The sequence below is a fragment of the Populus euphratica genome, unplaced genomic scaffold (genome assembly GCF_000495115.2).
Source record: "Populus euphratica unplaced genomic scaffold, PopEup_1.0 scaffold13.1, whole genome shotgun sequence".
In the NCBI taxonomy this organism is placed as follows: Eukaryota; Viridiplantae; Streptophyta; class Magnoliopsida; order Malpighiales; family Salicaceae; genus Populus; species Populus euphratica.
The window spans coordinates 374,148-397,436 of record NW_011499872.1 but is presented as its reverse complement, the minus strand read 5'-3'; the positions used below and the strand labels follow the sequence as shown (position 1 = coordinate 397,436).

Sequence of the window (23,289 nt, the reverse complement as noted above, 5' to 3'; positions counted from 1 at the left end):
AAATAAACTAAATATATATATATATATATAATTAATTTAAAACAAAACAAAAAATATTTTTTAAAAAAATATTTTCAAAATGCGAAGTCAAATACTTTATTCGCGTAAAGAATCCTTAGATGTCTGTATTTGGATTCGTTTTGTTTTTAAAAATATTAAATTAATATTAATTTAATTTTTTTTTTAATAATTCTCTAGCCTGCCTCAACTTTCGAATCGCATTATTGCCAAAACGCGATTGACAATGACCTCCATTGCTTGCTACCTAAAGTCCTTACTCATTTTACTGCCTTCCTTCCACGAAATTTCCATCTTCACACTTTTTCTTGTTATATTTGACTAATCTTTTGTTATTACCATCCCTCACCCACGCAACGATTCTCTCGCTTCTTTCGTACTTCTCTCTTTCTTTCGCATGACCCTCTTCACCAGCTAGTTCTAACCTTGGCTTCACCTATGGAAGAAGGTACTGTATCGATCTATGCACACATCAATTTCTGTTTCTAGATTCTATCCAGTGACCAAGATCAAGTTCTCTCCATCTCCTTTCTTGTTTTTTTTTTTTTTCTCAGTTCTCTTCTACTGATGGTAGGAAAAGAGACATGTTTCGCAGCTAAATTCAGAAGCAAACATAACAAAGTTTTGATTTTATGTGATTTTCCCTCGAGACCAAAAAGACTTTGAATTTCTCTGTGATCAACCTACTTTTCGCTTTTTGATATACAATTTTTTTCCTAAGCAAGTCTAAATCTGCTTAGCTTCGAAGTAAGATGGAATTAGAAAAATTGGTTGCTAAATGCTAATAGATTCTTAGATCCTTGAATCTAGTAACTCATGTATCTTTACTACGGCCCCTATAAAGTTTTTCTCCATTTTAATTCGAGAACAATATTTCTTTCTACCTATTTTCACTTGAATCAAAGCTGAGTACAAATCTAATTGATATATATCTAAATTTTGTAGTATTATTTTGATTTTGTATGATTTTTGTGATTATTTAATTGATGGGTATTTTTTTATAGGGAGGGAGAGGGATTTAGAGAAGGGATTAGTGCAGCCACAACCAAACCAAAACGCTCTTGCCGAGCCATCACCAACACCATCGCCATCTTCAACATCAACTGCCCCAGCTCTAGTTTTATCGAATTCGGGCAAACGAATTGACCAAGCTGGGAAGAAGAAGTATGTAAAACAAGTCACTGGTCGTCACAATGATACCGAGCTCCACTTGGCGGCTCAGCGCGGCAATTTGGCCGATGTGCAGCGGATTCTCAATGATATCTCAAAAATGATGGGAACTTCGAGTGGGGATGACTTTGATGCTGAGGTCGCAGAGATAAGGGCATCAGTGGTTAATGAAGTGAATGAGTTGGGGGAGACTGCGCTGTTTACTGCTGCAGATAAAGGTCATCTTGAGGTGGTTAAGGAATTGCTGCAATATTCGACTAAGGAGTGCCTCACGAGGAAGAATAGGTCGGGGTATGATTCGTTGCATATTGCTGCCTTCCAAGGGCACCACGGTAATAATCTTCAGCTTTTAGCTTTTTCTTGTTGCTCCTAGAAATTTGTAGATTTTGATCGTTTTTAATTAGATGTTGCTTAATGAGAGTATACTATCTCTTGATTATAGTTGAATGATTCTGATACCCTCACGCATTGGAGTTCTATAGTCACTTACATTAACCTTTCCACTAAACAATCTAATATATCTCAAGAAATCTGGCTTTTGGTTGTTGTTTTAGAACACTTTTAAACGGCTCTTTTACTTGTGGCTTATGATGATTATGAGTCTTTAGGTTCATGGTATATTATGATTCTTCAATAAAGTAGATAAGTTAGCTTTCTGGCCTTCGACTGCCTTGAGAAAATACGAAGCAAACATGCTGGAGTCCTAGTAATTGAATCACCTGTGCTCAATTAGTGATGCTGCTAACATAATTTGTGAGTCATGAGCGTTACCAGCAATGCCTTTATTTCTAAAGTCACAGAAAACAGGAATATAATTAGAAAGATGATGAGCGTCCCTAGTGGCTTTCCCAGGGCTGTTTTCTGTAGAGGATGTCGTTTTGGTATTCCCTGGTTTCTTCTACAATCCTTTTGGGAACTTCCATTTCATGAATCATCTTGCTTTCACCTATTCCCAAAGAGTTGCTAGGACTGGTTTCAGTCATGTCTCATCTTTTAAATTGAAGATTGTTGGTCTTGGGGACAATGTTTTGTTATCTTGCTTCTGTAAGAAGTTGCTTAGTGAAATCTTAATTAACAAGAATTCTCATAGAGGCTATCATGTTATGTTCTCACTGTCAATATGCTTTATAAAAATCTAGGGACACATGCTCACAAAAATTCTTTTATGTCAGCCATTGTCCAAGTGCTGCTGGATCATGACCCCAGTCTGAGCCAAACACATGGCCCATCGAATGCAACTCCTCTTGTATCTGCTGCTACAAGAGGGCATACTGCAGTAGTCATTGAATTGCTGTCAAAGGATGGTAGCTTATTGGAGATTTCTAGATCTAATGGGAAAAATGCGTTGCATTTAGCTGCCCGACAGGGACATGTAGATATTGTAAAAGCATTGCTTAGCAAAGATCCCCAGCTAGCACGAAGGACAGACAAGAAAGGGCAGACTGCTTTGCAGATGGCTGTAAAAGGGCAGAGCTGTGAGGTGGTGAAATTGCTTCTCAATGCAGATGCTGCGATTGTGATGCTTCCAGACAAGTTTGGCAATACAGCATTGCATGTAGCAACGAGGAAAAAGAGAGTAGAGGTGATAATTTTTAATCTTTCTCCCAAAACAACAAGCAATATCTCAGTATCAAAACGCTTTTTCTATTTTTAATTTTGATCATGTTATTTACAAATGCATGCATCACGCTGGTGGGTTTTCCAGGTGTTATTCTTACTATGTTATAACACACGCCCCACCTCCTGAGCTACTGGCATTATATGGAGTGCTCATTATTTTCCATCTCATTGTTTAAAAACCCACCAAGAATCCTAAAACATAATCAATCAGCTTTTAGTGGTTTAACTAACATCTCAGGTTTGATTCTTCTTTTCCAGATAGTGAATGAGTTGTTATCACTCCCAGACACCAATGTTAATGCTCTGACCAGAGATCACAAAACTGCCCTTGATTTAGCGGAAGAGCTTACCCTTTCTGAAGAATCATCAGATATAAAGGAGTGCCTTTCTCGCTATGGTGCTCTTAGAGCTAATGAACTCAACCAACCAAGGGATGAGTTGAGGAAAACTGTTACTCAAATTAAGAAAGATGTTCACACACAGCTGGAACAAACCAGAAGGACCAACAAGAATGTCCATAATATTTCAAAAGAGCTTAGAAAGTTGCACCGTGAAGGGATCAACAATGCCACCAACTCTGTAACTGTGGTTGCAGTGCTATTTGCAACCGTTGCTTTTGCAGCTATCTTCACTGTACCTGGTGGTGATAAGGATAGTGGGATGGCTGTGGTGGTGACCCATGCTTCTTTCAAAATCTTCTTCATATTTAATGCTATCGCTCTCTTCACGTCCTTGGCTGTTGTGGTGGTTCAAATTACTTTGGTCAGGGGTGAGACAAAAGCAGAGAGGCGAGTAGTGGAGGTGATTAACAAATTAATGTGGTTGGCTTCTGTGTGCACATCAGTGGCTTTTATGGCCTCCTCTTACATAGTGGTTGGCCGTAAACATGAATGGGCTGCAATGTTAATTACTATTGTTGGCGGTGTTATAATGGCTGGAGTTCTTGGAACCATGACTTATTATGTGGTGAGGTCCAAGAGGATTCGCTCAATGAGGAAAAAGGATAAGCATGCAAGGAGAAGTGGTTCGAGTTCGTGGCATCATAACTCAGAATTCTCTAATTCAGAAGTTGATCGGATTTTTGCCCTTTGACGTGTAAATCTGCAACTTTTGGCTGCTGTACACTAGAAACATATGGGAATTGAGAGCAAGTAACCAGAAGCCTCATGCTTGATAAAAAGCAGCTGTAGTTTCAACTGTTACTTTGATGCATGTTGGCGGATGACTTCTTTCACGAGCCCAAAGTTGTAGATGGACTGCAAAAACGAAATTCCAAGGCTGCTGCACTTCAACCAGCATCAGCATAAATAAAAATAGAAGAAGCCACCCTTCCTTGGAACATTTCAGGGCGGGGGGCCAATCTTACAGGGACAATTTCAATGCTTTGTGGACTGCTAATTATCCTATATAATCTTCCATCCTAGAGGCTAAGTTTTGATGGTGCTTGGAACACAACAATAAGTGCAATTGGTCTGCAGATTATGGGGTATTTCTGTTGCCCTCGAATGTAAAATTAAAACTAAGCTCCATAAAAGAGTTAAAGTTCAGTACATGGTCATACTGACCCATTCTGTGTGTTTCATTTCATCTAGTATGTTCAGGCCAGCTTCCTATCAATGGGAAATGAGATGGTGAGACTTGTATTAAATTACTGTTCAATGCAATATATTTATTTTAATGGCGCATCCAATGTAACGGATAAGGTATCGTGGACTGAACGTCGCTGTGGAGTCGGATAATTCTCCGAGATGTCAATCAGGCTTAGGTTTGCATGTCAGCCTAGTAGTTCTAGCCGTTCCTTGATGCTAAGAAAGATCCATAGAGGGAAATAGACAGAAAGAAAAACAAGGGAAAAAGTATCTTTTTTTTGTTCTTTCTTTTTCGAAGCAAACAAACTAGTTGTCCAGAATGCACTTAACCTGGACCGGCGGCTATACATGTAGATGTGTGAATGTGACAAGGCTGTTTCTTTTGTGTCTGTATCGTGTTTATCTCGGAAAAAAAATATTAAATTGTTATTTTTTAAATATTTTTCAATGATTTTATCACACTAATATTAAAAATAAAAAAATAAATATTTTAATATATATATATATATATTTTAAAAAAATTGAGCTTTCAAAAAACACAGCACACAAGAATTCTCTCAACCTGCACCGTCGGCTATACATATAAACGTGTGAATGTCACGTGTGAAAAGGGACAAGAAGACGACTGGTGCACAAAGAAATGAGAATAAATAATAGGAGGAGGATATGATGCTCTTTGGCTGGAAAGAAGTAAAAATAATTGAAGAAACAGGAGAGCATCTCTAGCCAACCATCCATAGTGTGATTCGTCATATCCAAAATCTCACCAAAGAATATTTCATGCCTAATTATATATTTAAGCCCTAATTGGGATAATTAGGTTGTCTCTTTTATTTTAATCAATCGAACCAGACATCATCTCACCTGTAATTTAACTATATAATTACGAAGTAGAAACGGAGGTAATCTTTTATATTTACCAAGAAATATAAATTTATACAGTAAATTTTTTTATAAGGGATGGTGAATTGTTGCCCTATTTCTCATTTTAAATAATTACTTGGAAAGATTAAAAATTTTATTATTTTATTTACTAGGAGTTAAAAGGTTTAAATCTTATTAAAGATGAGATTGCATTAGGAATGAGGAAAAAAAAATCATTGCTTAGTGTACATTTTAAAATGCTTTTTTAAAAAAAAAATATTAAAAAATATTTTTTAATTTTTCATGTCAGCACATCATAATTATAAAAAAATATTTTAAAAAATCAATTTAATATTTTTTTTAAATCAGTCATACTCTTCAAAAGTTTAAGATAATTCTTAGGTTTTTTTTTAAGAAAAGGCCCCATCTTCTATCTGTTGGGCCTATTAGCAGTAGCAATTGAGCCATCGCTCTTTAGATTTAGGGAGCCTTTTGGGCAATTTTCTCCATCTACTCTTGAGGCTTGAGCCCATTAAAGTTAGAGAGAATGCCTGTTCTCTCAAAACAAAGCCCATATATAAAACGGCGCGTTCAAAGTGGATTACGATTTATGATTGCGAGTGCACTTCTCAGATTGACGAAATTGCCCTTTGAAATCATTCAAAATGGGAACTCATTTTTGGGTAGGATGAGCATTATCATTCATGCGTGTATTTTAGTTTTGCGTCAGTTTTTGATATGATGTATTTATTTTTTGTTTTTTATAATGATCAATGATCATTATGCAAGAAATCAAGTGGTTAAACTTGTAATAAATTAAATGCTGTTGTACTGTTGCTGCATCATTTCAATAATGATCGACGATCATCAGATATCTTACTCACGCCTTTGTTAGATTGCAGTCCAAACACACTTCTTGATTTGTTTTCAGCAAGTAGTGGATCTTCACTTTAATGCTTGCTGATATGCTTCATGGCATGAGTGCAACGTGGTGGTTCTTGTTGTCAGCCTTTTTCTGATCATTTTAATCTGCTTTTTTCCTGCTCTATGGCTCAGGAGATTGCTTCTAGCCTCTGTTGAATCTGAAGCTGGCCATTAAGAATCCATAGTTGATGGTGCTCCCTTCCCAGATGAGTTACTGATCCTCTGAACATTTTCAAGATTATGTCGTGGATTCTTCTCTTCCCCATATCTTCCATTCAAGAGTGAGGGACAATTATTGAAACTGTTCAGCACTGAGCAAAACGAAAGCCCTTGCGCTTCCTGTTTCGAGGCTGCTAGATGTGAAGAGTGCTTGATCAGTGAACTTACGAGGAGGGAATTTCCCTGTATTCTATGATCACTATTAGCGTCAGACTAGGTTCAAATGCAATCCTTTTCCGTTGCGTTGGTGTATTTCAAGATGTTGCCATTATAAACACCCCTACGAAGTAAAGTTTCTAGTTGCTTGAGCTTCATCTACTATCTTATACCTGACTGCTAGTAAACGTAAGCGTGCTCTTGCTCTGAGATTATATATAATCTCTAAGAACGATTGCAAAAGGTCCTTCTAACTGGGCTGCTATATCATGTCTTCTTTCACTAACAACAATGCAAACATTTCCCACTGTTGATTCTCGATTTCACACTTTCAGAATCTGTATCAGGTTTCACCAGAAAGCTTGTACTTTAACCCTGAATCATGGACCGCTATTCCGAAAGTGAGGCACGCAATTATGACATATTACGATAGAAGGATCGAGCGCATTTACATCTGAACCACCTACAAGTCTTTGATTTATAATTTCTGATCAAACAAACAGGCATGTGAACCGGCAGAGGTTAGTTTATTTCATATTTAGTGGGGCAATAGAAAAATATGTAGTAACAATAGAGTGACTTATTTAAGTGGTTTCCAGCAGGCATGTAAGGCAGCCAACCTTTAACTTTCCTCGTTGAAAAACCTGAACTAGCCTTTCCAAAGCCTTCTATGGCTCTAATAGCGCCAAAATCCTGGCTGACATGTTCACTTATTTTAAGTTCAAGCACACCCACTAAAAGAAAAAAAGAAGGGAAACGAGCCACCTGAAGATTTCCTCTTTCTCGTGTGGTTATAATATTTCTTTCCTCAACTTAATTAATAGGTTTGACATTAAAAAAAACCCCGGGCATGTATAGGCATTATTTTAAATAACGGTTGGTCGTTATATAACGAAGTCATCGATCATTATATTAACCATTCCTCTACCAATGTATTCTTACATCTTATAATTCGGACATATCACTTCACCCCCTTCATTTTCGACGCAAGAGCGTTTTATCAGGGAGCTATAATGTATTTGATGTCTTATAATAGAAGAAATAATTATAAAAAAATAAAATTATAAAATAAATCTATCTTGATTCAATTTTAATGTAGATTTTTATACTTTAAAATAGAATTAATCATATATTAAATTTATTTTCATTGTTATGTCTTTTCAAGGCTTTTATGTCTTGACACAATAACCAAACATTACTTAATAAATAGTTTATAAAATTAATTTTTTACTAAATTTTGCAGTTATGGAGCCATGGTATATTGTTTATGAGACTTTTATTTACTTAGAAGTGTTATTATTGTAAATATTTAGCAAAACTATTAGAAAACTACGTATTATAATTCGACCGCCACCATTATAAAAGTGTTATTGTTAGAAATTGCTAATGACTTCTAGCTTTGGCACCGTTTGTTCAAGTCGTGCTTTTCAATTTTTTTGTTTTTATTTTTGAATAGTTGATATTAAAAATTAATTTTTAAAAAATAATAAAAAATTATTTTAATATAATTTGAAATAAAAAGCATTTTAAAAATTAACATTTACAATTACAAACATTATCGAAATCCGTGATACACGGATGCAATCCCCGATCACACCCCCTATATAAAACTGCGTGTACAGGGACTGGCTGCTACATCTTTTTCTACGATTAATTAAATTTTAATGTATTTTGCTGGAAGAAACCACGCCTTTTTTTCCCATCAGGAATCGCTTTTCCTTGTTTACATATTAAATGCAGGTAGTTGTCTCTTAGTTGCTGCTAAGAGGCAGACAGATGGGGTTTTATATCCAAATCATGATTTAGATCTGTCACCCTATCATTGGCTTGGACACAATGATGTTTTTCTTCGCCTGGTCTGCATCAGCTTCCACCTTTCTGTGCTGTAGTGTTTTCAAATGAATGCTTACAGAGCTGCTGACAAGTGAGACTCCTCTATACAGGCAAGGTCAAATTATTAGAGAAACTTAAGATGGTGAGAAGATCAATTCTCTTTTCTTTCTCATGTTGAAACTTAATGAAACAAAGGTGAATGTATTAAGCTTCAAGAATCATGTTGAAAACCATGTCGACAATTTCCTGAATTGTTTCAGGACAGAGATTTTATTTCACGGACCATTCGCGTGTGATGACTTTTCACCTTTTCCATTGTGTTGGACTGCAATTTGTTTGTTTCTGCCAGATATTTGTGATGTCCTTTCTCCTTCCTCTGTACTGAATTATTAAAACAGATAAAATATGTCGCCTAGATACTTAAAATCTGACCCACATCATTCTTAGGTTGGCTAGAGCCAATTAAAGCCTAAACTTGGAAAATATCCTTATAATTGAAATCAGAATTCTCAAGTTCTCTTGAACTCCCCTGAAAACGGGAAACCTCTGGCAATGCTCTTTGAAACAGTTGATACTTTGTAGGAGGGGAATATAGGCTTTATAAGATAATACGATGTCTTTGGTTTCTGCATTGTTTGAATCTTTGGCATTTGCCTTAAAGCTGAATATTGCATTTCTATTACTGATGTCTTAATTTCCCAAGGTTGAGTTTAGTTGGCTAATTGAAACTGTAAAAGCATATGAATTGAAACAAAAGTACGGCAAATTTGAACGTGTAAGATTGCAAGATCCTGGAGTGCTTCTTGAATATCTCTGGTGAGTAAAAAGCTTTGGCATTCTTTTGACAATTATCATATTCTTTAGCTCTCGTTACAATATCTATCGGTGATCATTAAACCTTGGCTTCAAGGAAGAAAGCATTTATTAGACATTTTCATAAGCTACCGCAGGATGATCAGTTCTCGCAGTTAAAACACAGGCTGGACATATGATCGATATAACAAAACGAGAGAAAGGAAAGCATTGGAAACAAAGTTATAATTTACGCTCTCTTTCTTTTTCTTTATAGGTAAAGATCAGCCTCTGCAAAGAACTGGTCTTTCTTGTTCGTCACATATGGAAATCCTGGAAGCTGATAATGAGAATAAATTGGCTTCATTTACAGTCTTCCTCGAATGGTGCAGCTGCTGGGACTGTTTGCAATGTGCAATTGCTCCTTGGATTGGGTTCTCAATCTCAGATTTTGCACTGCTGCTTCTCTTTAGAAAAGGCAACCGGTGAGCCCCATTTGAACTAGTCGAGCTTGAAGACGACGATGATGAAGATGATAGAGACTTGTTTTTTGGATACCTTCTGATGGCCATGGAGAATGATCTCCTGTGGAGGCGACCACTGCAGTCCTCAGTGATTTTTTGTTGGTTCTGCATTGCAGTAGTTGACGTTTGGTATTTATCCTTCTGGATTTGTCCAAAAGGCGTCTTCTTTGATGGCCTCTCATATTTATTCAAAGATTCTTTGGCTTTTGAAACTGTCACTTCATCTGCAACTTTTGTAGCCACTGTACATGAATCATCTGAGCAACTAGACTTGCCAAAAAAAGACTTGAAGTAAGCCCGGGATGCTTTCAGTTTTGAACCAAGCGAGGACTGTTTGATCAGCTTAAGCTTCTTGGTCCAAGACTTCTTTGGGTTTTCATCCATGAAACCACCGATTGCACTTGAATACTCAAAGAAATACTCCTCTGGATTTAATTCTCTACTGACACAACAAGACTCGGAAGGTGAAATATTGCAGGATTCAAATGGAGTACTGGTTGAAGTCGGTGTCGTGGCAGTTGTCATTAGTGGGGTGCTAAAGCATTCTTCAAATGTGTCTTTTCTATGATCATATTCAGAGTTGGATTTTTCTAGGATTTTTTCAACCATTTGTAAACGTGGAGGTAGGTGAAGGGGAAGGAGCTTGCCTTTGTAGAAGAGCTCGTCAGCTGGGGAAGTTGTGGTGTCTTTTTCTAGTGGAATCGTGGACATTTGGAACTCGAACTCTATCGGGAATGGAGGGGAGCTAATGGAGTGGCAGAGGAAGTTGGAGCATGAGCTTACTTCCAGATCAATGTAGCCGTCATCATCATCATAGTCATATGATATGAGGTCGTTCATGGCCATTTCCAGCAACTTGAAGAGCTTTTCAAGGTAATCCTCAGCGTTGTATGTGTGGAGTGACTTGTGGGAGCTGAGTTTGGTGGTGGGGGGGAGTGAAGGGAAGTGCACCATTTAAAAGAGCTAGATGATGATGCTTAAGAATCATGAAAAGTTCTGCAGTGTAGACAATCGCCACAATTTCGTATGCTTCCAAATATAAAATCCAAAATATAATGGAAGGTCCTCTAGTGGTCCAGCACCGAACCATTTCTCTATTTCTTTTTCCTTGAATTTATATATTCGGTGGCTCATGAATTCACTTTGCTCTTGATTATATTATATTAAGTGGGAGGTCTTGCCTTCTCTTCATTTTCCTTTAATAAAGTTGATTTTAGGAAGAGAATAATGGAGCTCCTTACCTAAAGAATTGGTCAAATCTTGGTATACTGTTTGACAAAATTCCTGAGAAATATAATTTTAACGAGAACTTCAATAATTCATGAGACATCTGAAATGTTGCAACTCCCACCGAGTAGTTTATAAATGGCAACTCTCACTTCTCTACGTTTTTAACAATCTATCCTTAATTTGCTGAAATCCCAATTTAATTATGAAATGCAAAGGATATTGATTAACATTTCAAGGCTATTTTACCAATTTTTTAATAAAAAAATTGAAGTTTAGGCTTAGCACTGTGCACTAAAGTCTTAATTACTACTCTGGTGATGAATCAGGTTCTTGCAGGGGACGGTAGTGGATATCTTTTAAAGTATTTTTTATTTAAAAATATATTAAAATAATTTTTTTTAATTTTTTTAATATCAATATATTAAAAAAATATAAAAAAATTAATTTAAAACACAAATAAATTTAACTTTTTTTAAAAATAATACAGCAACACCGCGTGAACAAACTCAGCATAGACTTTCTTTTTTTGGGGCCGAGCTAATTTAGTGATCCTAGGCACACTGAGATGTATTTAATCTTATAGCTCAAAGGGGGTATTGACTGATGAATTTATAAATCTGTCAGACTGGTTAGAAATGATGTTTGAATTAACAGGTGATCAGTTGGATTACTCAGAGACAAATAGTTTGATAGCTTTCTTCTTTGTTTATTTTTTTTTTCAATCACATTGAAAAACTATTTTATTAATTAAATAAATTTTATCTGAGCCCCTTTGAATTTTATAAAATATAAAATAATATGTCTTTTTAATTATTGAGACATATTATTTATTTTATATGTAAAAATTCATTTCACAGTATCACAGCAGTAATTTTAACTAAACACATTATTTTAACCTATATTTTTTAAATCTGAACTATAGAGTATTTTATTTTAAACCGCAGCTGTGAAAGCTAGCAGAAACACACGCTTTAATCTTCTTCCTTTCCTTTTCTTTTGATAATAATGATTAATAAGGTTGCTGATTCAATTAGAGAATCAGATTAGTATAATCACAGGAGCAAAAACAAATGGTGGAAAGCAGATGGAAGTGAATAAAATAGTAGGCATGCCCATGTGTGGGGAGTCGAGGGATAGAATCCCCACATCCCGATACATGGCTTTTTCTACTTTGTTAGAGAATTAAATACTCTTACTCGAGGGCATGCTGATGAGTATTATTATATCAGAGAGTTCTGCTGCTATCTTCTGCTACACTCACCAAGCTCCTTTCAACCAATTTCGAATTCAAAAGCCGCCCATGTCTTATTATGCACTAGCATCGTATAATTAATTAATAATTCATCGGTTTCTCTTCCTTTGTTGTGCCCCATAACCATCCAAACAAACTTGTAAAAAATTCCTTTCTTGAGTAATATATAATACTTAGAGCTAAGGAATCACTTTATACTTTACCTGGTTTTACTACTTTTACTGGATTCCTGGGTTTGTCTTTCCCTTTGTTTCTTACTGGAAAATCTTCTTGTATAATGGATTGATATGTGTGCATCTTTTCTTTTCTTTTCATAATTCCTATAGCCATCAGTCAATAATCCCTAGTTTCTCTTTTCTTTTCTTGAGAATTACTCCCTAGTTTCTTTGGCTACATTTGAATTAATGACACGGGAGTAGGAGATTTCAAGAGAAATGATTTGTTGACCTCACCAAGAAAACAACAAATGATCCGACAGTTGATGGTGGAGAGAGGGGGATTATGAATGGATTGCCTGCAGAGCTCGAGACTTTTTTTTTGGCTGTTCCTTTCAGCACACTCCGCACAATCAAGATATTTATTTATTTATTTTCGTCATGTGGTAATGAATTAATTGGGAGAAGATAATATTCTTGATTTTAATTTTATTATTTACATTTTCCAACTCATATGTACATCTCGAGTTGACAAGTTTTCTCTTATGATTTGGATCTTGAATCAACCATGTAAAAATTGTGTTCAGAGTATATCCATGATATCAAAAAAAAAAAAAAACCCTACTTGGAAGACCGAAGGGGCATCATCACTTGCTTTCAAGAACTCGAAAAGAAAGCTTGTTATATATAGCTGTTATGTTTTGAAACAAGCACAAAAAAACACATCTAACTACTAGATATCTTGGAGGTTGTTTCCAGTCTTTTTAGCAATGTTCAAGGTATCATCACGTGTATTGTCATGAGGAAGCTGTTGGCCTATGCAAATCCAACCATAATGCTGGCCTACAAGGTTGAATTGGGATAATATATACACGAGTCATTTGAAGAATAATGGATAAACCCTCCTACATTTCGACTCAAATCGATGTTCTGCAACAAAATAACTGGCAATGATGATAAGTTAGGAACTCAGCTTGTCCTCACAGGGAGAAATAAGAAATGTTAGGTGGGAACATATCTGTTGACACCAAGCCAAATAATGCTGATTTTAACAGGGCCAAGTAATACTGATGGCTGCACTTTGTACGAACGGTATCTGAACTCCCCTCCCTCCCCCTCTACGGTAAATATCACATTGCTGTTCATGGTCATTTTCTCTTGAATAATGAACTGGATTCTGCAGGGACACCGAAAAGTACAGGCAAAGGATAGCCATAGATGTATCCATCTAAATGACCCACCACCCAGAAAATCAGGATGCCAAGTTTCTTTCATTGGTTCGACAATTGAAATGTAGAACCCCTCTGTTTTCGATTAAATGGGTTCCATTTGCTGGGAATCCCACCGGCACAAACCAAAGCAGAAATTGTAACAGCTATAAACAGTTGCAAGCAAACCCTTTTGGTAGTCGTTTTAATGACTGCCTTTTTAAGAGATCTTAGGTGGAGGTAGGGGCTAGCGATCCACTAGCTTCTGTACTCGTGTGTTGAGAGCATAGGAGGCCTTGCGCAATGATGGTGCTCTCCAAAGATAAAACAAATTCCGACTACAGATATGGAAACCCTTTGACAATACATGCAACAATCCTTTCAATTTTCCATAAATTCGCATCAGGAAAGATAGCAAAGCCCCCACATTCTCTGGTTTTGTCCCAACAGTCCTTTGCAAGTATGACGGGTCACCTTTAAGATCAAATGATCATCCCACCTTCAGAACACACGGATAGCAATCACAACTAGGATGGGTTCGGCAAAAGGACTACGTAACTAGTGCACGACATGGTGGAGTTCTTCACCACTTCGCATGAGCGTGCACCTCCAGGACAGGCGAATATTGTTGGTCCGTTGGTCCGCAAGAGATTCAAGCTTTGACATGCAAACAAATACTTCCATTAATATGTTTCATCGATTGCATTTTACAACTTGGACAATTTACAGAAGAATGAACAAATCGAAACTTTATCAAATGGAAGAAATAAGTTACACCGAAAAGCTTATGATCTAAAATTCAGCTTTAGGGGATATAGATGCATGCATTCACAGGCTTGCATAGTTTAAATTTCAATACGAGGATCGCCATTTTGAGAGAGCTAGCTGTTTGTTGCTGTATCACCGGATCTCAATTCCCTTTCAAGCTCATCGAACTCCCAGTCACCAATCTCCTCAGTTGAGTAGTCCCGAGCATCTTTCCCAAACTCTGACTCTAACTTTGCAAGTTCTGCTGCAGGGTCGAGCACCCCATCTGCCTCTACTGCAGGTGCTCTGGGATGCTCATCTGTATTGGATTTAATAGTCGCATTCTGTGTTGAGATGTGGGATGGGCTTCCCAATGGCTTCTCAGATGTAGAATCAGCCTTCGGGGTTGGAATCTCCAATTCTAGATTTGGTCTCTCAATGGACTCGAATTCCACTCTCAACTTTTCAATATCATCAAATAGCTCTTTAACCGTAGTATCATCCTTCCTGGATAGAGCAGGCCACGTAAATGACATTTTTCAGGCTAATAATATAGTTACACGTAAACAACTGATGAAGAATTCAAGGAAAGGACCAGAATCCCACCTAGAACTTTCCCCTTTCTGAGCATAAAACTGCTCTCTCATGTTGTCCACTACACTGAAGGTGGTTATAATCTGGACAAGACAGCCAAATTAACATATCAATCCATGTCTGTGATGCTTTTGCCAGCTATGTGCATACAGGGAACACAACGAGGCATATGATTTTTCACGTTAAACAAATTGTTCAGCACATAAAAGAAAAGGGAGAAATTCAGTTCCAAAAAATTAAGGGAAAAAACTAGAACGAGGAAAAACTTCGGAAAATAATAAGAAAGAAACTTGAAGCTAGTAAGACAAGAAATTATGGAACCAAAATATTCCTCAAGGCAATTTACTGCATTGGAGTTTCTGCTTGATGCTTTCTGAAAGAGAGATTTTTACAAGAGGTTACGTTGATAGCACTATGTAAACATTAAATGTGGATGACCAATTGAGTCTACTTGTAAACTATACACACAAGCCAACGAGAAATTATTTATGCAACCCACCTCAATCACAACACTTCATCCAAAAGCTGGCAGATTAATAAAGGTTACTGTTAAAATAACCCCATGTTTAAGGAATCCTCTAACAAAAGGTGATCTTAACAGCAAGATAGCATTTTATACATGGTAAAGTAAAATAATATGAATAAATCAGTCATCTCAACAGCAAGGAAACATACCTTTGCTTCATAATCCAAATATTCCTCCTCAAGATTTTTCCTTGGGTTTAACTCTTTAGAATCTTCATTATCTGCACTGGATGCCATCTCCAACCTGTATTATGAAAAATAAATGAGCAAATGGGATAAAGGAAGAAACAATAAGCAACCAATTGGTGCAGCAAATTACATTACCCTCCACTTAAATTCTTTAGGTTTTCCACAAATTTCTCTATGCGGCTGATAGAAGGCTCCAACTCTTTCTGCATAGAACATACAAGTTACATCAGAACAGAGAAGAATGGTTGTCACACAAGCACATGTGAGAGCGGGCGTGAGAGAAAAGAGAGAATCACAGCCATAAATTCAGTTTGTGGATAAACATTCTTCAAAAAGAATATCACGTTACCTTGTACTCAGAGAGAAGATGAATAGCTAGCTTCACAAAATAGTCCTCGTGTCTCTCCAGCTCATCACTTGAAAGGGAAATAAGCAACAAGTAGCAATGATGTAAGCAATATGTGAGAAGATAGGGAATGCACTTTTCAATAGTGGAAAGTACAAAACCAACACACAGAAAACTACTAGCCATGGAAATATGACACATGCAAGCCATAATGATATACATACTTGAGCTGCTTCTCCTTAGCTTCAGTGTGAGATTGCTGGAGAAGCCAAGTATCTTCCAGAAAATTGAGCCAAGTGCTGAGAACAGTTGCTTCTACCTTGCATGCAGCAATTGTTTTTGACACCTCATCTTCCTATAAACTCATGGAAAAAGATGAATCACATGGCTGAATAATGAGTACCAAAGACCTTAAATTAAACAATTATATTTGCAACTAATTAGGTAGAACGAAACCAGAGGAGAAAATCCAAACCTTAGTTTTCAAATGCTCAACTATCTGATTGTTAGCTTCATCAAACTGATCCCTCTCTTCCCTGGCATTGTGAAGGCGTGCATTTGCAACAGCTAAGGAGGCATTGACCTATATGATGTGGACCAGTCTTTAAATGTTTGTGATCAATAAAGGGTAAATGAACAGGGAACTAGAAAAGAAGGCATGAACTACAAAGATATTGATGGTCGGTTGTCAATATACCCTCATACTTCCAGCTTGAAAATCCAAACTTAATTTCAAAATTATGACAATGCACCCTTTAAACAAAGCAAAACGGGGAAGAGAGAGAGAGAGAGAGAGGTAAAACCATTTTCAATTCAGCTTCAAGTTTTTCCCTTTGTTTTTCAAGTGCTGATACCTCAGCTACTATCTCCTGGAAAGAAATCAAAAGCAAGGAAGTCACAATAGCCCTCAAATCAAATACATTTGCTACATGTTTGTAGCATGCATAGCATCCTCTTTTCTACAATGCATAATCAAAGCTTAAGAAAAACACAGACCATGGATAAATATATACCCACTATGACAGTAAGTTTTGCATAAAATTTGCTTTAGATGAGAGCTATTGACTGATATGTAACCATGCAATGCTAAAAACAATATGAACTAAAGAAGAAGAACTCTTAATAAGCCAATTAAACTGAGCAGTCAATTAAGAAACAGGCAATCCTAAAAGGAAAGTTTCCAAATACTGAGTGAATAAAAATCCACATGACCATGCAGACCACCACAGCATAAGATACCACTATCAAAAGAAGGTTTTCCACAGTTTTCCACAGCTAGTTATACAAGCATACAAATGTTTAAAGTACTATAGAAAACAACAAAAAAATTAAAGTAGCTTTTAAAGATAACTCATGGTATGATCAGTGTTGTCAGGAGGCACTCCAGGCAAGGCGAGGCCACAGAACCTTTATTAGCCTCAGGCGTGAATTTCAATGAAGCGCTGCCTAGGCGAGTGCCTCGTGAGTGGGCACCAGGTGTTAAAGTGAGCACCTGATTGAAATACTTCTTTTTCTGTTGGATTTTTCTTCTTCTTTCTTTATCTTGCTTATGTTTTGACCTATTTGTCCATTTTTTAATTTACCACAAGAATGAAAAGGATAACAATGCTTTCCCTTTATTTTGAGATATGAAAATAAGTGTGCAGAACAAAGGCATTGGTATTGAAGCCACATTACCTTCTCCTTTTCATTCGCTTCATCAGCTTTGACAACACGAACTTTCAGCGCCTCTTCTTTTTGCAATCTGTGAATTGTGGGGATGGGGTGAGGATTATAAATTCTAAAAGCAACGACAGATTCAATGATATCTACTTTCAAATACTGTAAGTCTATTAAGTGACTACCACGAGGATCCCTAGTGTATGTCTTGTTTCTTGGTGTCTAAGGTTTTACAGTTCAAAAATCATCTTTACCTTTTACCAGAGAACCTCCCAAGCACAGAAAAGACAACATATTTTAAGTGAATCAAGGTAACAGTTTTAGTACATTTTCCAAAGATATAACCATAACTTGAGCAAGAATAATAACTTCTCAGCAGCTTAAGGAGAAGAGTGAAGTTCAGCCATCTCAACAGAATTTGTGAAGAAATTTAATATGCAGTGAGATGGAATGCAAGGGGTCTAGAAATTTTAAGGGTACAAGGGCCCAGCCATTCTGTCTGCATAAATAATACTTCAGATTGACTTTATACCTGTGATCTATGATGCGCTTTTCACCTTTTGATGTAGAGCTAGCAAGAGATTCTGATAAGACCTTCAACTTGTCAACCTGCTCATGTAAGCAAAACATTGTTGGTGACAGCTGGCACAGCTTTTAAGAGAACGTTTCAGACTAATGTGATAAACAGAGATAAAGAGTTGGTAGTCAGTGCCCAAAAAAGACAAAAGGAAAAAAAAAACCTGTCATCACTAATGTCACAATAGAAGTTAAGAAAATATAAAGGGAGAAATATCTTTGTATCAAAATCAAAACTAACAAATTCACAAATTATAGATACAAGGCCTGGAATGCAAGTCCTGGGTAGAATTATGTTAATCCAGTGTATGATGCGTGAAGAGTAGATAGGTGTCATTTTAGTCAGTCCAAAAGGAAATGATTACAGGAATGAGAAGTGTACATATGCTCATTATTAACAGCAACTGGCCTATCATTTTATCAAAGACTACTCCAAATCAACATTTTGCTATTGTCATCAGCATCCTTAGTTTTGTAATTGGGATGCTTGAATTACCGCCATTTCTCTTTTCTTCTTTTACTCTCTTTTGATAGGCAACCATGAAACCTACGTGATGCTACAGGTACCTACCCCTTATCATTGCATATACTGTTAATATTATTATTGCTCTTTTTGCTTCCAAAAGTTTCTTGTGCATAAAAATTTAAGCCTGCGAATATGTCTTTCACATCCCATATAGGAAATTATCTCCCTCCCCTAGACACACACTTGTAAAATATTCTACTTGTCTGTTGTTCAGAAAACTGAAGCATACCAGCTCCGGCAGTGAATATCCATGCTAAAATGGACACTAGTCTCTGTGTTGCATATGATAACATAAAGACAACATGACGAACAAACTTGGAGGGAAAACATGAGATATCTAATAGATTATAAAAGCTGGAAAAAACAATCATGAAGCTAGGATTTCAGAAAAAACATTCAGGACAAAACCCAACAGCATGAGTGTGGCATACCTTTTGAGCATGAATGTCAGGAGAGTCTCCCAAGTTCAAAGTTTTCTTTTTCAACAGAAGCCCTTCCAATCTGGAACAAATTCGAATTTGTGCAAGAGCTTCTTTCAGTGCCTGCATAAATAGGAGTCAGATCTTTAGTTTACAGCTTTCTATGCAACAATTGGTTTGGAAACCATTTAATGCTTCCAGAACCAGAGACAAATACCACCAAATGTCCAACAAGATGTTAACGACAGTGAGCACCAAAAAGGAAATCATAAAGACAGCAATTTTTTAGTTCAAGGATTTCTAGGTAACTTATGTTTTATGATTAACACTAATACGATTAATTATAGAGATTGTGTTTAATTTTTTAAGAGTAAAAGATGGAAACCCAAGCAATCTTTTCCATGATGTCTTATTGCACAATTCACGCCTTTCCAGAAGAACCTCGACAACATGGTATGTGCATTGATAATGTACATCACAAATTGCACTGTTTTGAGTCTCTTTTTGTATTTCAGAGAAAACTCTAGAGTAGATTTGTACAGAACAAGGCATTAACATTGAATGTATCACAAAGGAATCAAATAGGCACAAACCAGTCTCCTTGCATAAGATCAATGTTCATATTCCCATCATAGAAGAGTGATAAGATGAGATTGTCAAGTGCTGAAGCTCACCTCTATAGTTGCTTTAGCCTTTTCATCGAACACCTTTTCCTGATCTTCACTTGATGGCTTCTGGGAATGCATAATTCCATCAAGTTTGTTCCTCAGAACCGTAGCTTCAGCATCTATTCTGTTGCATGAAAGATCAAAAAGGCAAAGTAGAACTAATGAACAAGCAGTCAACATCATAGCTTCATTTCATATTAATATCCATATCAGGTATAGTACCTTATGTATCAATATAGTGAAAAGCGTGCATAATGTATTAGACAGGTGACAGCATGATAAGCCCTTGCTGAAGAACGAGTTCTGGTACAAGTTTACAAACTAATAATCAAGTTCCTAGTCATTAAAACCTGGGAACGCCAACATAGAGGTCTCATTGTCAAGCTTGTGGACTGTGGATCAAAATGCAGGGAAAGGAGAGGGTGACATGTCTACTAACTAAATTATTCCTCCACCAATAAGCATGCAAAATAAAAATAAAAAATAAAGGGTGACCAGTATTATACAGTATTTTTGGTTCTGAAGTTAGCAAATTGAAACCTTGCATCCATGTCGAAAGAGCCAGTTCATACATCTAGATGGAAAATTGTCAACTAGGTTTAAAGAAGTTCAAACTCAGTTGAAGAAGTTTTGTTATAAATGCAAATTCCATCATCCTCCAAAAGTATATACATGGAACATCAGTGGAAGTTGCAGAAGCTGTAGTTGGCAGTCCAAACCAAAATGCACAAAACAAGTACAAGAAAATAAAGCATGAATAATTAAATAGAAAAAGAAATAACTTCTTGATGATAACCTTGCAAGATGGACATTGATTTTCAACCCTGTAATGGCATTTTGGGCAAACTGAAGCAATTCTTCCCGCTTCACCTGGAACCAGAAAGGGGAAAAAATTGCCAACCAAGAAATTTTCATATTGAAGCTAAAATATGGAATAGAAATTCCAAGCATGTATGCTGGATGCAGCTACAACAGTCAATGCAATTCCTCCTGCGCACCTAAATATGTATTTATACCAGACAACTTCCAAGACACGGAAAAATAGGCTTTTTCTTTTTCAAAAATCATTATTTAACAATAAGAAAGTCACTTCAATACTATAAGTTTAAACATGATTTTGCATGCCCAGACATGGTTGTTTAAGCACTACACATCAGCTTGTTTCCTGTGTTTCGCACAGCAATTTGCCTAAATTAGAATTCAATCTGTATTCTTCATGTCATTACCAACACTTCATCTTCGTAGCTTGCAAAAGCAGAAGCCAGATCCTGTATACTGCTCACAACTGCATTATGAACTTCTTGTCCTCCAGTTAGACAGAGCCTGCAAGTAACCGGATTATTAAAAGGGATTCAGGCAGAATTCAGGCTCGTCCCAAGTATACTTTATACTTTCTTGTACTTTATGCGTTGAGCAGTCTAGCATACTCACCTAAACAACTCCAGCAGCAAAGAAATTTCTTCCTCATTCGGTGCTTCAAGAATCTGAATGAGAAGAAAATGTTAAACTCCACAATCAGAAAGTACAAGAAAGAAAACATGACAGTCTATCCAACTTGGCATATTTAAAACTCGTTTATTAATACGTCCTCAACTGTGTTCTAATTTGTGAAAAAATCTTAATTATAATCATGACATTATTGCCAATACTTGCTTACACCTGTGCCTTTTGTAAAAAAAAAAAAAAAAGTACAGTCCTTAGAGCATTCACTAAGAACTACTTTTGCAAAGCATAACCATCAGCATTTACTACTCCGTGGGAATAGGTTATGAAAGGAGGATGTTGGTATCTATGTTTATCTTCCTCCACTGATTTCCAGTACCGGCTACCTGTCTAAGCATGTCTATGCAGCTGGACTGAGATAACTTTACTGTACCATGGACGTTGTTATTCCTTCTAGAGCTTGACTTTGGAGAAAAACATCCCAGAAAGTCAACGGTTCACCCCCGACATCAGAATCATAATACAGAACCTATCCATCAAATTAAAAATTAGAAAAACAAACTCGAGAAGCCGGAATTTTTAGTAGTTCAGTTGTTTCAATCCACGCAAATATTTAACAGCTCACCATGGGCAGTGTGCGATTCCTTGGACTGCCCTTTGATTCATCAGGGCCAACATTTTGCTCGACGGATGTCTGTTTATCTTCAGACAAGCCTCCTGATGGCTTATTGACTTGTTTAAGCACAACCAACCATCTTCTGAGCAACAAAACTCTCTCCACGCCGCGACAAGAGATTGCAACCTCCTCTAGTCTCTTGGCAGTTTGCTTGGCACTTTTATAATTCCTATTCCCCTAGATGCAAAAACAAAACACAGAACGAATAAAATAACTAAATGATATAGAAACTAAATGAAATTTCAAATTAATTCAAATGTATCCAATCAGATCAAAAACCCTAATTGCAACTAAAAGTCAAAGTTAAGAGGGATTACTATACGATCTTGCAAGATTTTGGCTCCTTCAGAGACGGCTTGACCGGCTTGGTGAACAACGGAGTCGGCGTAGTTTTTGACGGCTCGAGTCAGGTTGTTTTTGTTCCCTGCTTCCACTGCCTTGCTCACAGCAGATCTCAACCACGACATTTTCTCTTTCTTTCTTTCAATTTTCAAAGGGAAAAAAAAAAGAGGAGAGGTTAAAGGGAAGATTAAGAGGATAGCGTTGTTAGAGGAGGAGTGAAGATGGTTGAAGCTGATTTTGCTGATGGTGTGTACTGTTGTGGGTTTTTGGGGTTGAGGCAGATGAGACGAGATTTGGCCGGGTGTCAAACGTCTGAAAGTTATGTTGAAATGACGTCGTGCTGAGTGGTTTCTTAAATGGGGACCCACATCGACCTACCGGTCTATTTGCATGCTTGCTTGTATTGATCAATTCACAATTAGACATTATTCGTGTAAGATTTTTGGATATACTTCTCTTTTTTTCCTTAATATCTTCAAACCAACTTATATATCAACAAAAAAAAAATTGAAAACATCTCTATTTTATGTTAAATAATTATGATTTTAAGTATATTATTCATGTTCAAACTACAAATATTTACGAAAAAAATCTTTCTCAACGCTTTCAGGATTTACCCATGCTTGATTTTTAACTTCATAATAAATAAAAAAACGTGTTTTGAGATTTGATTTCATTGAACACGTCACGCGGGAGTTGAACAAAGCTGTCTTCGAAATTGAAATCATCGAAAACCAGACAAGAGACTTTCAGAAAGCCGAGTGGAGTGGGGGTACAGGTGATGTGATTAAAAGAATTCGACCCGGGCTTGTCTAGGGACCGAGAAAGGACTGGATAAATTCCGAACCTTGAGGTTTGGATTGATTAGAAAAAGAAAAGGAAAAAAAATAGTTTTCGAGCTTGTGTGTTAAGAAACTTTGTATTCACAAAAGTGTCGATGCTTTTTTAATCAAAAGGGCTTTTCAGCTAAACAGAACTTTCAAAAAGATTTAAAGCTCTAGTATTAATATTATTCTCCTTTAACA

General features: G+C 36.6%; 3 protein-coding genes across 4 annotated transcripts; 1 reads left to right on the top strand and 2 right to left on the bottom strand.

Annotated features, from left to right (window-relative positions):
- Positions 1–284: 284 nt before the first annotated feature.
- On the top strand, positions 285–4,495 carry LOC105127469 (ankyrin repeat-containing protein At3g12360-like). Its single transcript, XM_011028786.1, has 4 exons — positions 285–466; positions 1,023–1,520; positions 2,361–2,770; positions 3,067–4,495. The coding sequence occupies exons 1-4, from the start codon at positions 457–459 to the stop codon at positions 3,898–3,900; spliced, it is 1,752 nt and encodes a 583-aa protein (XP_011027088.1). The 5' UTR covers positions 285–456; the 3' UTR covers positions 3,901–4,495.
- A 4,676-nt stretch (positions 4,496–9,171) lies between these two features.
- LOC105127468 (probable membrane-associated kinase regulator 4) lies at positions 9,172–10,841 on the bottom strand. Its single transcript, XM_011028785.1, has one exon. The coding sequence runs from the start codon at positions 10,661–10,663 to the stop codon at positions 9,470–9,472; it is 1,194 nt and encodes a 397-aa protein (XP_011027087.1). The 5' UTR covers positions 10,664–10,841; the 3' UTR covers positions 9,172–9,469.
- A 3,364-nt stretch (positions 10,842–14,205) lies between these two features.
- LOC105127466 (calponin homology domain-containing protein DDB_G0272472) lies at positions 14,206–22,582 on the bottom strand. 2 transcript variants are annotated; one of them, XM_011028783.1, is made up of 18 exons: positions 22,240–22,582; positions 21,872–22,099; positions 21,680–21,775; positions 21,235–21,287; positions 21,030–21,126; positions 20,600–20,673; positions 19,810–19,927; positions 19,148–19,258; positions 18,147–18,223; positions 17,633–17,699; positions 16,759–16,824; positions 16,431–16,538; positions 16,180–16,310; positions 15,959–16,025; positions 15,745–15,812; positions 15,571–15,664; positions 14,908–14,978; positions 14,206–14,808 (listed from the first exon to the last, which is right to left on the bottom strand). In XM_011028783.1, the coding sequence occupies exons 1-18, from the start codon at positions 22,387–22,389 to the stop codon at positions 14,436–14,438; spliced, it is 2,049 nt and encodes a 682-aa protein (XP_011027085.1). In that variant the 5' UTR covers positions 22,390–22,582; the 3' UTR covers positions 14,206–14,435. The 2 variants fall into 2 exon arrangements, with proteins under 2 accessions (XP_011027085.1, XP_011027086.1); XM_011028784.1 differs by lacking the exons at positions 21,680–21,775; positions 21,872–22,099; positions 22,240–22,582 and adding an exon at positions 21,633–21,659.
- Between the last annotated feature and the right edge of the window lie 707 nt (positions 22,583–23,289).

What these genes read in the sequence shown, in the direction of transcription:
- LOC105127469 (XM_011028786.1), top strand. An exon ending in TGCCTTCCAAGGGCACCACG is followed by an intron (nt 1,521 to 2,360) that starts GTAATAATCTTC and finishes CTTTTATGTCAG; the next exon opens with CCATTGTCCAAGTGCTGCTG. An exon ending in CGAGGAAAAAGAGAGTAGAG is followed by an intron (nt 2,771 to 3,066) that starts GTGATAATTTTT and finishes CTTCTTTTCCAG; the next exon opens with ATAGTGAATGAGTTGTTATC.
- LOC105127468 (XM_011028785.1), bottom strand. Translation starts at nt 10,663, where the DNA reads ATGGTGCACTTCCCTTCACTCCCCCCCACCACCAAACTCAGCTCCCAC.
- LOC105127466 (XM_011028783.1), bottom strand. Translation starts at nt 22,389, where the DNA reads ATGTCGTGGTTGAGATCTGCTGTGAGCAAGGCAGTGGAAGCAGGGAAC. An exon ending in GCTAAGGAGAAGCAGCTCAA is followed by an intron (nt 16,026 to 16,179) that starts GTATGTATATCA and finishes TTCCCTTTCAAG; the next exon opens with TGATGAGCTGGAGAGACACG. An exon ending in ATTTGGATTATGAAGCAAAG is followed by an intron (nt 14,979 to 15,570) that starts GTATGTTTCCTT and finishes TGTCTTGTCCAG; the next exon opens with ATTATAACCACCTTCAGTGT.